General features: G+C 39.2%; 1 protein-coding gene across 3 annotated transcripts in view; it reads left to right on the top strand.

Moving 5' to 3' along the window:
• The window catches only part of LOC121145332 (prolylcarboxypeptidase), a 67,492-nt gene extending 55,976 nt beyond the window's left edge, over nucleotides 1-11,516 (top strand). For 2 of the 3 annotated variants that reach the window (XM_040964062.1, XM_040964061.1), the window contains exons 8-10: nucleotides 2,135-2,299; nucleotides 3,139-3,326; nucleotides 10,799-11,516. In XM_040964062.1, the coding sequence (XP_040819996.1) occupies nucleotides 2,135-2,299; nucleotides 3,139-3,326; nucleotides 10,799-11,015 (570 nt within the window). In that variant the 3' untranslated portion in view covers nucleotides 11,016-11,516. Of the gene's footprint in view, nucleotides 1-2,134; nucleotides 2,300-3,138; nucleotides 3,341-4,376; nucleotides 4,388-10,798 lie in introns of those variants that run through there. The other variant, XM_040964063.1, reaches the window with a different exon arrangement.
• The last annotated feature ends 679 nt before the right edge of the window (nucleotides 11,517-12,195 follow it).

Raw genomic sequence — 12,195 nt, 5'->3', positions numbered from 1 at the left:
CACTGGCCACCCAGGGACAGCTTACACGTGCACGTGGTGGTTGGAGTCAGGATCCGAGCAAGACACCCCATCCTGAGGCCCACCAGCAGCTAGGAGGCTGCTGGAAGTTTAAACCCCCAGGCCCAAGGTCGCACCCCTCCCCAATCCCATTCACTGCCCAATGAGGGTGATGGGTGGGCTCCGGACCTACCCAGTCACGGAGACTTCCCCCCTCGGTGCACTCACCCCAAAGGGAGCAACCCCCAAGCCCAGGCAGGCCTGGGGTCAGCTCACCATGTGCACGTGGTGGCTGGAGTCAGGATCCAAGCAAGACTCCCCGTCCTGAAACCCACTCCAGTGATATTTTTCATGCCTCCTGTGACACACTAGTGAATTATAAACAGGTACTTGTTTTCCATAAGGCAATTTGATATTTATTTCCTTTGAACCAGTAATCTCTCTGAATTTATCCCAAGTAAACAGTTAAGGATATAAAATTGCTCTTTGAAAAATTCATTGAAAATATGTGTTATGAAAGAACTATGCATCGATTTAAAAATTTTTTTCTTGCCCAGAAATAAACTTATCTGGGACAGGTGTTTAGCACACCAGTTAGGACACCCCTTATGATGCCAAATCCCGTATCTGCGGACCAGGACTTGAATCCTGATCCCCTTGGATTCCTGCGTCCTGGGGGTCAACAGGTAATGACTCAAGTAATTGGGTCCCTGTCATCCACACAGGAGACCTGGATGTCGTTTCCACTTCCTAGTTTCACCCTGACCCACCCTTGCTGTTGTTGCAGGCACTTGGGGGAATCAACCAGTGAATAAGAGATCTTTCTGGCTCTCCTGCCTTTCAAAACAAAAAACAAGCCAAAGTACATCAAAATAAGCTTCCGTTTTAGTTCCATTTTTTGACAAACTTTGTGAAATACCTCTGTCTGTAAAGATCTGGCTGTAAGATATTAATTGTAGCTTTGTGTGAAAATTGGGAGTGAAATAAATGACCAACTTTAGGGTTGCTTGCATTGTTCTTCAGTGTCCCATCTCCCCACCTTGATTGCTCCCTTTGGATTTTCTGATGTGCATCAACAACCTTCTTAAGGTTTGGAGCTCAGAATTGGACTGTGGACTCTGCAGGTGATCTGACCTTACAGAGGACAATGAGGATGGGCTTGAATCTGGACATGGAATTTCTATCTGCACAGGGCAAATTTCTGATCACGATGTTCTCTTTGTGTAACTGGGACTGCCAAAATCCAAACACTGTCAACTGATGCTGGTCTCCAGCCACACTTGTGTCTTTCAAAGAGCAACAGTAACTGCTCTTTGCAGAGATGGCTATACATGGGGACTCCTTTTCTTTGGCTGACAGAGGCCCAGTGTTCTAGCTCTAAGAGGGGATCTGATGCCAGCATGTGAGTCACACTTACTTGCTAGCTGGTGTTCCTTTCTGAGTCTGAGGCCGCTTACACATCAGTTCTTCCTCCTCCCCTGCCCCCTGCCCAGCTTGCATTGTCACCCTGCCTCATCTACCATGCTGGGCTTGAATGTAACTCTGCTTTTTGTGTATCTACTCTAGTTTTGTGCTGCCTTTTGGGAAGACTGAGTTTTGTGTCTTCATACAATTTTACTAATTCATTTAGTAGTTAGTTCCTCCTAGATAATCTTGCTGAGTGCCAAGGGAGGTGTTCTGGAGGCAAATGCTACAGCAGAGCATTCAAGGAACTTGGATAAACAGATACAGGCAGGATATAATGGGGCATTAAGTTGAGAGTGGTTTGTTCTTCCTGACTTGAGATACAGGCAAGAATGGCCTCAGAGAAGAGAATGATATTAGAACTGAATATTGGTTTTCCTAGGCATTGGTGCAGGGTAAGAATGAGGAAAGCATTCCGGGGATGGAGTGGAAGGTAAGTGCTTGGTCTGGCAGGGAATGGCTTCAAAGAGAAGCCTGGAATGGTAGATGGAAGGGCCTTTACATTCCACACAAGTGACTTTGATTTATTTCTGTAACCTGGGAAGTAATTGTTACGTGATACACTTAAAAGCTTAAGTGTTTTATGATCAAAAACATTTTTCTTTGTGTTATTAAACAGCACTTGCATATTTATATTCTGATTCTTCATTTGCTTATGTCTTAAAAATGAAAGGTAGTGTGCCAGTATTTGAAAGATCCCAATGTATCCGATTCACGGCTGCTGCAGAATGTTTTCCAAGCTCTGAATGTGTATCACAATTATTCAGGCCATGCAAAATGCCTGAATATTTCAGAGACAGCAACCAGCAATCTTGGATCCCTGGGCTGGAGCTATCAGGTAAGTGTGAATCTATAATTTCTCCAAGTGAAGCTTCTTTTCACTGATAAAAATTGTTCTGTAATAGAGAGTACCCAAGATTTTATTCACTTTAACTGAAGAGAATTCTGGGCTCTGCTATTTTACATGGCAAGAACCCAAACAGATTTCTTTATATCTTCTCTCGTGTACTTAGTCAACACCAAATATCTTTTAATTTCATTTTTTCACAAACTTTTTGACATGCACTCATATATTTTGAGTGCACACTATGTGGCTGACACTTTTCTTGGCTTCAAAGATACAATCAATAATAAATAAAAGGTGATCTTTTTTTTTACAGTGTATATTTATAAATATACACTGATGAGAAAGATAACTAGTTAAATTAATATTGCAATAGATCTTGGTAAGTCTCACAAAAGAAACATTTTTGTGGAAACATCAGGAGTGTTTAGATACTGACCAATCTTATAAAGGAAGCTTTCTGATTGGAATATATATACAAGAAGGAGTGTTTAATTTGGTCCTCTATGCTTCTGTTCCTTCATTCATATAATGGGGCTAATAGTATTAGTAATATATTACAGAGTTGTTGTAAGGGTTAAATGTGATGCTATAAAATAAAGGAGTTTACAAAGAAAACCAGATAGTCCTAATTTCTGTGACTTCTCAGCCAATCCTTTGTATGGGTAGGTGACAAAAAATTATGTGATATTAAAGTAGTTCTGAAACTAAATTGCTTGAGTTCAAACCCTGGTTTTACTATTAATTAGCTGTATAACCTTGGGTAACTTATTTAATCTCTTTGTGACTTTTTTTTTTTTTTTTTTGGATCCTTTCTTGGTTTTCTTTTTTAGGCCTGTACAGAAATGGTCATGCCCTTTTGTACTAATGGTATTGATGACATGTTTGAACTTCATCTGTGGAACTTGGAAGAGTTTTCTGATGAATGTTTTAAACAATGGGGTGTGAGACCAAGGCCCTCCTGGATCACTACCTTGTATGGAGGCAAAAACATCAGTTCACACTCAAATATAATTTTTAGGTGAGTCTTTACTGGTCCAAGAGAAACTGTGCAATGCATACATTTGTTTACTACCTTAGAAAATTGAACCAGGAAAATACTGGATGGTGAAACAATCTAGAATACACTGTAGGGGTTGGTTTAGATGCTTCTTGAAATACCTGCATGAGAGTGCCTGGGTTCAAGTATTACCTCTGTTTCCAATTCCAGCGTTCAGCTAATCAGAGGCTGTAGTGATGGCTCAAATAATTAGGGCTCTGCCACCCACCTGGAAGATTTGGACTACATTCCAGGCTCCTGGCTCTAGCTTGGCCCAGCCCTAGCTGGTACAAGCAATTTGGGGAGTGAAACAATGGATGGGAGGTTTCTTTTGTCTCCTTTCCTTTCAAAACATAAACAAAAACAGAACAATAACAGTAATAATGCATCATGTTTTCCCATTCTTTGTGAAAGACAAAGGATGCTGAAATGAGAAAATTTTATATGCTCTATTTTTCTTGTACTTAGAGGCTTATAATCGCAACAGCAATAAAATTAAATTATTTTTAAAAACCTTTACCAATACAAACATTAAGCATTATCTCTTGTTCTCAACTTGTATTGTTATTGTTAACTGTGATTATTAATGATAATTAAACATTTTCAGTGTTTGTACAGAACTTGTGGAGTGTTCACTTTGTTTTGCCCTAAGTACTGCAGAATATGCTGTAAATAAGTTATTTAGTTGAATGCTGACAACAACCCTGTGAAGTAGTGGTAATAGTTCCTTTATTACCAAGGAGGAAATTACAGGTCGCTGTATTCAGTCCCTTGCCAAAGCCTATGCAACTTTGTTTTAATGATTAAAAGCTTGGCCTGTCTGAACAAAAAGCCCATGTTTGTTTTTCTTCGTTATGCTACATCTTAGGAAATTGCAGAGTTGATCCTGGTTTGCATCAGAGTTCACTAACTAGATTTTCTATTGTATCTGGCTATGACTTTGAAATGTCCATGTTTTGACTTGAACGTTGGGATTGTCAGCTGGTAAGACAGCAAATAATTACTATAATTTCCCCAAGATCTCAACAAGAGATTTTTTTTGAAGACTGCTAGATATGAAAAATGCAATATAAACAATTTCTGTATATTTAAAAATTCAAACTTATCCTCCTTTCATGAAGAAAGCACATGCATAAAATAAAGGAATAGCCTTGGGTATTTCTGCTTTGTGTGCTCAGTGGTTACCAACTGTAAAATATTTCTGATTGATGTACTAGAAAATGTCCAGGCAGCCAGATAGAAACTTTTTGTTCAGGTTGCCTTACACTAATGTGCTTTTTTTGGTAAAGTCCAATCTGTAATTTTTGGAGCTTTGCTAGTGAAGACCTTCAACTCTGATGTCACCAAAACTTTGGACTGTCCTACCTCTTCACCTTATTAGCTGGGTAGTCTTTGGCAGATTGACAATTCATGTAACTTAGAAATAATGACCAAGAAGCTTATTTCAAGGAGGTAAATTCCCGTGGAAGTTAGCACCTTACAAGCAGCAGTTTTTGTTCATCTTATTCATTGCTGAATCCCCTGGGCCGACCTCAGTGCCAAGCACAGAGGAGGTTTCTAGTGAACATCTGATGAATGGATGCGACTTTAATAAATAGTAGCTGTTAAAAGTCTCATTTCTCCTATTTTTGAAATCCTACAAGGTTTGTTGGTTCTCTTGTCCTCTCCTCCTGTGTATAAACATTGTTTTACCACAGTCATCTCAGTTATTTCTATGTAAGTCCAAAAAGGGTTCCCTGTGGAACTGATTAATTTAACATAATTCCTTAGAAGGATTAATTATTGTCAGTGAATAAATGAGTCTGCAAGGTGGGAATTTTACTCAAGAATCAAGCACCTCTCAGGAAAGCCAGTTTTTTGGGGTTTGTTTTGTTGATTCCTCAATGCTTGGTTTAGTTTTCACACGTTCAGGACCAAGAAAATCAAGGCGGTGTGCATCCTGGGTCTCTCAGCAACTCCAAACACTGTTGCTAAGTCACTAGAAAGTTTCAGATGACCTTTTAAATCAAATGCAGTTTGCTTATTATGTGGCTGTTGGGGTAGCCTTTTTGTTTTGCAAATAATGGAGAGTTTTCTATCTGGACTGGGCTTGTTGAATTTTAACAGTGATAAAGGCTGTTCATTCACTTAAGGAAATCTATTTCCTTGTGTAGCTTACTTTAAAAATTTATCTGGTAGTTGCAAACTAACATTCATGCTTTGCAGGGAAATTATCCCTTTTGTTCTTAATTATATTTTTAAAAAGTACCTCTTTGGAGTGTTTTAAAAGAATTATGTTCTTAAGGTGTAATTGAATTGATTTTTCCCCATTTTTAAGTTATATTTTTGACAATCTTTCATAGTTAATTAGAGTAAAAAGGTTCAGGGGCTACAGGAAAATGGGTAAGACTATTATTTCCATATTGTTTCCTTCATGTATCTGAGGTAAAGGGGAATATTGAGGGAGAAGCCCCACCAGTCTCCCACCCACCCAAAGTCCCAGATGTGGGGCATCCTCCGAGGGTCTCACTCAAGTGGTTTTGATAGTTCACCAGTTATGAATCACTGCCAATCTTGCCACTCCAAGCACGATGAAGCCGTTGAAGAATCCACTGACTGACATAGTCCATCATAGAGTCTCCGTTTGCCCAGTATTTCACTGCCAACATATAGCTGAGGTGGTTGATTGACTGTAATTGAATTGATTTTTAAAAAGTTTTATTTATTTAAAAGTTGGTTACGGGGGGCGGGGGGCGGTGCGGGGAGAAAGGGATATTTCACCTGATGGCTGGTTTACTACCCAAATGGCCACAACAACCGGGACTGGGCCAGGCCAAAGGCAGGAGCCTGAAGCTTCATCTGAGTCACTCTTATGGGTGTAGGGGTCCAAACACTCTGGCCATTTTCTGCTTCCTTCCCAGATGCATCAGTAGGAAGCTGGATCAAAGTGCAGCACCTTATACTTGAACCAGCTCCCATATGGAATGCCAGCAACTGTAGGCAGTGGCCTAATCAGTTATGCCACAACACTGGCTCCCCTATTGATTTTTTTTTTAAGAGAAGTATGGTGATAATGGAAAAGAATTTAGAATTATATTTTTTGGAGCTGGCACCTTGGTTGGTGAACTAAGCCCCTGCCTGTGGCACTGGCATACCAGATGGGTGCAGGTTCATAACCTGGCTGCTCTACTTTTGATCCGGCTCTCTGCTTATGGCCTGGGAAAAGAGGCAGAGGATGGCTCGAGTGCTTGGGTCTGTGAACCCATCTAGGAGAGCTGGATGAAGCTCCTGGCTTCTGCTCTAAGCTCCAGTCTGGAGGGAATTTGGGGAATGAACCACCAGAAGAAAGAGCTCTCTGTCTCTCCTTCTTTCTGTACCTGTGCCTTTCAAATAAACATAAAATAAATCTTAAAAAACAATAAAAGAAAAATGAAAAACAATTGTGTTGTGATGCAGTGGGTTAAACTGAAGAGTTTGAGAGTTTAGCCAGCTGTACCACAAAGCCAGCCCTCTAATATTGTATTTCAAATGCATACTTAATGTTTGGTTTACTCAGGTAGTTTACCTGGAAAATTCTGATTAAATTTATATTCTGGCCAGTTTTTTGCAAAATGCTTTCACGTATGTTTTCATGATTGATTTACCTCTAAGAGGTATCAACACTTCTCATGCTCACAGAATAATAATTGTAATTCTGTATATTTGTGCACTATTTTATAATTTATACTTTACTTCCAGGTATATTATTAGTTTGGGTCTCACAATATCAGTAAAGGGGCATTATTTTCTTTTAAAAATGCTTTTTTCCCCCTGTAATATACATGATAGTTAAGGCTCATAGATGTTTTACCCAGAATTGTACAACTTAGTAAGGATATAAAACTTAAGAGAAATGCTGATTTGGTTTACTGTTCATTCATTACTATACACAGCTGAAGGTCATTATAAGTTAGTGCTTAAATTTGTCATTTGAATCAGCTCTGCTTTTCCATGTACAAAGTGCTGAAGTGATTTACAATGTCCATGAACTTGCATACATGTATTTATAGATCTCTATGCCGGGGATCCAGTATAAGGTCATAAACTAGAGACTTACATTTGGTATGCATTCATTTTTTTGGTGTTCATTCTTTCAATAAATGTTTGTTGTAAGAATTGAGGATTTAGTAAGAAATAAAATGAAAATCTTTCCCTTGGTGGAGTTCCAGTTTGAGAAATAGGTAATACCACCTATAAACTTGTATATACATGTTAAGGAGAAAAAGATAACCTGGCAAAGGGGCTGGGAAGTGTCAGGAGCAGGGATGAGGGTTTGATGTTTACATTGATCAAGACAGACCCTACCAATATCTGTTGAAAAGTGATCTGGGGCGGGGTGAGGTGGTAGTTCAGTGTGATGCTCAACTGGCTAATGCTCCACGTGCAAGTGCCAGTATCCCATATGGGCACCAGTTCATGTCCCAGCTGCTCCATTTCTGATCCAGATCCCTCCTTATGGCCTGGGAAAGCGCTGGAGGATAGCTCAAGGCCTTGGGTCCCTGATCCCATGTGGGAGACTTGGAAGATCTTCGGGCTCCTGGCTTCCACCTGGCCCAGAAGGGGAGTGAACCAAGTCTTTCTCTGTCTGTTTCTCTCTTTCTTTTCCTTTCTCTCTTTGTATGACTTTGCCTTTTGAATAAAAATAATAATTTTTTAAAAAATAAAAGTGATCTGGAGAAGTAAAGGTGCTAGTTGTGAGGCTAGATGGGTAGGAGTACTCCGCAAGTGGACAGGCAAGGGAAAAGCTTTGAAGGATTAAGTGTCCCCCGCATGTTCTACAGGTAGATAAGGAGTACAGTATGGCTAGTACTGAGTGAGGAAGGGAATAACAGGAGCTAAAACCTCAGAGGCAGACTGATTGATCTATAGATGCAATGCAGTCCCTGTCAAAATATCAACTATATTTTTAACAGAATTTGATAAACTGGTCTTAAAATTCATATAGAAATTGAGGGAACAACCAAAATAACCTTGAAATGAAAGAACAACTATAAAGAATTTATACTTCCTGATTTCAAACTCTTTACGAAGGTACAATATACAGTGTGATAATAGCGTAAGGATAGACATATAGTGGAAAGGAGGGTAGTCTGGAACTCAACCCTTATGGTATGTCATCAGTTGATTTCCAACAAGAGTACACCAATAATTCATTGTAGAAAATAATGTTTTGTTTTATTTTGTTTGCAAACAATGCTGGGAAAACTAGACACCAATTAGTCCAAGAATGAGGATAGCCTTGTATTTTGTTCCATACAAAAATTTTAATGCAAAATAAGTTAAAGACCTATAAACTTAGAGGAAAGTTTAATAATCTATCCTTATGGCTGTCTGTTAGACTAATTTCTTACATACAATCTCCAAAGCAACAAAATAAACGATAAATTTGACTTCACCAAAATGAAAACCTTTTGTGCTGCAGATGTTGTTACTATTAAGAAAGTTGGAAGGCAGACTACAAAAAGAGAAGATATTTGCAAATCATGTCAGATAATGAGTTGTATCTAGAATATGTATATAGTATACTCAAAAAAGATATATAACCTAGTTAAAACGTGCAAACATTTGAATATATATTTTTCTAAAGAGGATATACAAATTGTCGCAACATATGAAAAAATTTTCAATGCCCCTTAGTCTTGGGAAATGCAGATCAAAGTCGTAGTGAGATACCCTTTCACCCGGGAAACTGGAACCTTTCTGTTTTTCTGCTAGGAATGTAAAGAGTGCAGCTGCTTTTGGAAAGCAGCCTAGCAGTTAAGTTATCCAAAAGTTATCAAATGTTCCAGCAATTTTTTCCTATTTATGCACTCAAGAAAAAGCAAGCATGTACCCACACAAAAACTGCTGCATGAATGTTCAGAGGAGCAATATTTGCAGTAGCCCAAAGGTATATAACAAGACAAGTTTATATCAACTGATAAATAGATAAATGATATGTGATACATCTATGCAATGGAATGTTATTTGTTGATAAAGAGGAATGATGTATTGATTCATACTATAACATGGATGAAACTGGAAAACATGTTCAATGAAAGAAATTAGTCACAAAAATCCACCTATTATTTAATGCCATGTATTCAAGTTTTCTGGAATAGGTAACTGTAGAGATAGAAAGTAGATTAGTGATTGTCTTGAGTTGAATGACAGAGTGGGTAGGGCTGGGGATAATAAATTTCTTTTGGAGATCATGAGAATGTTCTCAAATTGTGATGGTACAGTTATACAGTTCTGATTATATAAAATGCCATTAGGTTGTGCATCTTATTTTTTTAAAAGGGTTTATTTATTTTCATTGGAAAGGCAGATTTAGAAAGAGAAGGAGAGACAGAGAGTAAGATCTTCCATCCACTGGCTGGATGTCCACAAAGGCCAAGGCTGAGCCAATCCGAAGGCAGGAGGCAGGAGCATCTTCTGGGTCTCCCATGTGGATGCAGGTTTCCAAGGTTTGGGCCATCCTGAGTGCTTTCCTAGGCCACAGACAGGGGAGTGGAGCATCTGGGACATGAACCGGCACCCATTATGGGATGCAGCATTTGGAGGTGGGGGACTAGCCAGTTGAGCTGTTGTGCCAGCCTCCCAAGTTGTACATTTTAAATGGGTGCATTTTATCTCAACAAAACTGTTAAAAATGGATGCTGCTTGTGATTACACTTTTTAAAATCTCATCTAAATTAAATAATCTGCTTCAGTGACTGAGCCTGTTATTCTGAAATGTGTTATGCAAACCAGCCAAAGCTAATAACCTTAACTTTAAAGCTAAGGTAAAATGAAGATTTTTTTTTAATGAAGCCCACATTATCTGATTCCAGATCCCGGGAACAGTCTTTCAGTTCTGCCTCACTGTTTCCCAAAGTCCTGTACCATATTAAACAACAACAACAACAAAAATCTGAATTTCCTTTTTTTTTTCCTTAGTGCTTTGGGTAGTTAGTTGGGGCCTAGGAACAAGGAAGCCAGCATTAATAAGGGACTTCCATATGTCTGGCACTTTGTGTTAATGAAATTCTTTCATATATACCATGGTGTAGTCGTTATTCAATCTTATAGAGTGTTATCTCATTTTACAGATAAGGAAACTGAGTCAGATAACTTGTTTTTGGATGATGAAGCTGGGGTGATACTTCAAGCTTTTGAATTTCGAGTCCAAGTACTGTCTAGGTTAATTCACGGGGGTGAGGACCAACTTCAGTCTTCTTTGCGTAGATGCTAGCTAGCTAGATAGATAGATAGATTTTCTTTGCAGAAATATTATAAAAACTGTTTGAAGCATATGATATATGCTTGCCTTATGACACATCCTCAAATCGAATCCCCTTGGTTATAAGTTTATAAGTTAAAGTATTGTGCCTATAGTTTGCCTCTGCTATCTTATTTGAATATAAATATGAAAAACTAGCAATCTTAGTTTTTTGTCTTTTCCTTATTTGCAGCAATGGTGAGCTAGACCCCTGGTCAGGAGGTGGAGTCACCAAAGACATCTCAGACACCCTGATTGCGATCACCATCTTGGATGGAGCCCATCATCTAGATCTGCGAGCCAACAACGCATTCGATCCCAAGTCTGTCCTGTTAGCCCGCACCTTGGAAGTTAAATACATGAAGCGGTGGATCCAAGAGTTCTATGGCAGCTTGCAAAGGCAACACTGAGCAACTTCTGATCATTTTCAGTTTTTTGCTTGTATGTTCACTTCCACCCACATTCCTGTTCATTTTTGGTTTTGTACATATAATAACTGCCCCTTTTTTATCATTAGATTTAGTGGGCTTCAATAGAAGAGACCGATTTCCCAGGCCCCCACTGTTTTTGCGGCATCTCCAGGAAGGATCTCTGTGACTGCCCTCCCCCACACCATCAGTGACCTTCACAATGGAGATTTCCTGACAGCCTTTCCTACTGGGAGGGGCCCACTTTGTTTCTCCACGAGTAGGGATGTCCCCTTGAATTTGAGGCTGAAACCACTTTGGCCTGTCTGCAAGTGCCCAATCCCTGTCCTATGAATAGGAAAAGTAAAAGATAGATTGAAATGATGTCATCGCAGCTGGTAGGAAGGATGTCTGATGCCAATCCAAGAAATGAGTGCCATTTCTTTTTCATGTGATTTTCTGATCTTGAATTGTGCCATAAATAAAGAAAAAGGCTGGACCTTATACCTGTGTGATACTTATAAAGCTACCCTCGCAGAATGCATCTGCACTGAACTTTGCTGTTTTTAGAAAGTTCTTTCATTTTCTGTCTTCCACTTGGCAGCTGTTCTTATTCTGGGATATTTGCCACTGTGGTACTGCCAATAAGAAATCTGGCCTTCTCCTGCTCCATTTTTCTTTGTTTCCAAGGTGAGTTTTGTAGTAATTTGATTAGATTCTGCCAATTTGGGAAAAATGACTCTGTTTTGCCTTTCACTTCTAAACAAGCTTAACGCTTGTGATCACTGGTGAGACTTTAGTAAGCATTTTGTAAAGATTCAAGGCTCAGCTATTTAGAAAGTAGAATGTGGTTATCGTTTCTTCTTCTTCTTTTAAACTTTCTGATGGCAATTACTGCTGTTGTTCAAGCCAGAAGTGTCAGGAAACTCAGAAAGCAGGTGCAGGAGGACTTTTCTGTATGGCTTCCAAAAGACAAGCTGACTAATTCATGCAGGCTGCATATTTGACATTAATAAATGGCTGAGCTGTCCCCATTTCCAAGGGGTTGGCTTCTTTCAAGCAGAGCTTACACTGAGACCTTTCTTCAGAAGAACTTTTCTAGGATAACAAACAGAGTAGGATCAAAACCTTTTAGGGACACACACACAGAGACGAGCAGTTTCTACTCTTTTGAAAGATTTCT

The sequence above is a fragment of the Ochotona curzoniae genome, unplaced genomic scaffold (assembly GCF_017591425.1).
Source record: "Ochotona curzoniae isolate NIBS_2020 unplaced genomic scaffold, NIBS_Ocur_1.0 scaffold_3223, whole genome shotgun sequence".
NCBI lineage: Eukaryota > Metazoa > Chordata > Mammalia > Lagomorpha > Ochotonidae > Ochotona > Ochotona curzoniae.
This window is presented reverse-complemented; position numbering and strand designations above follow the sequence as displayed.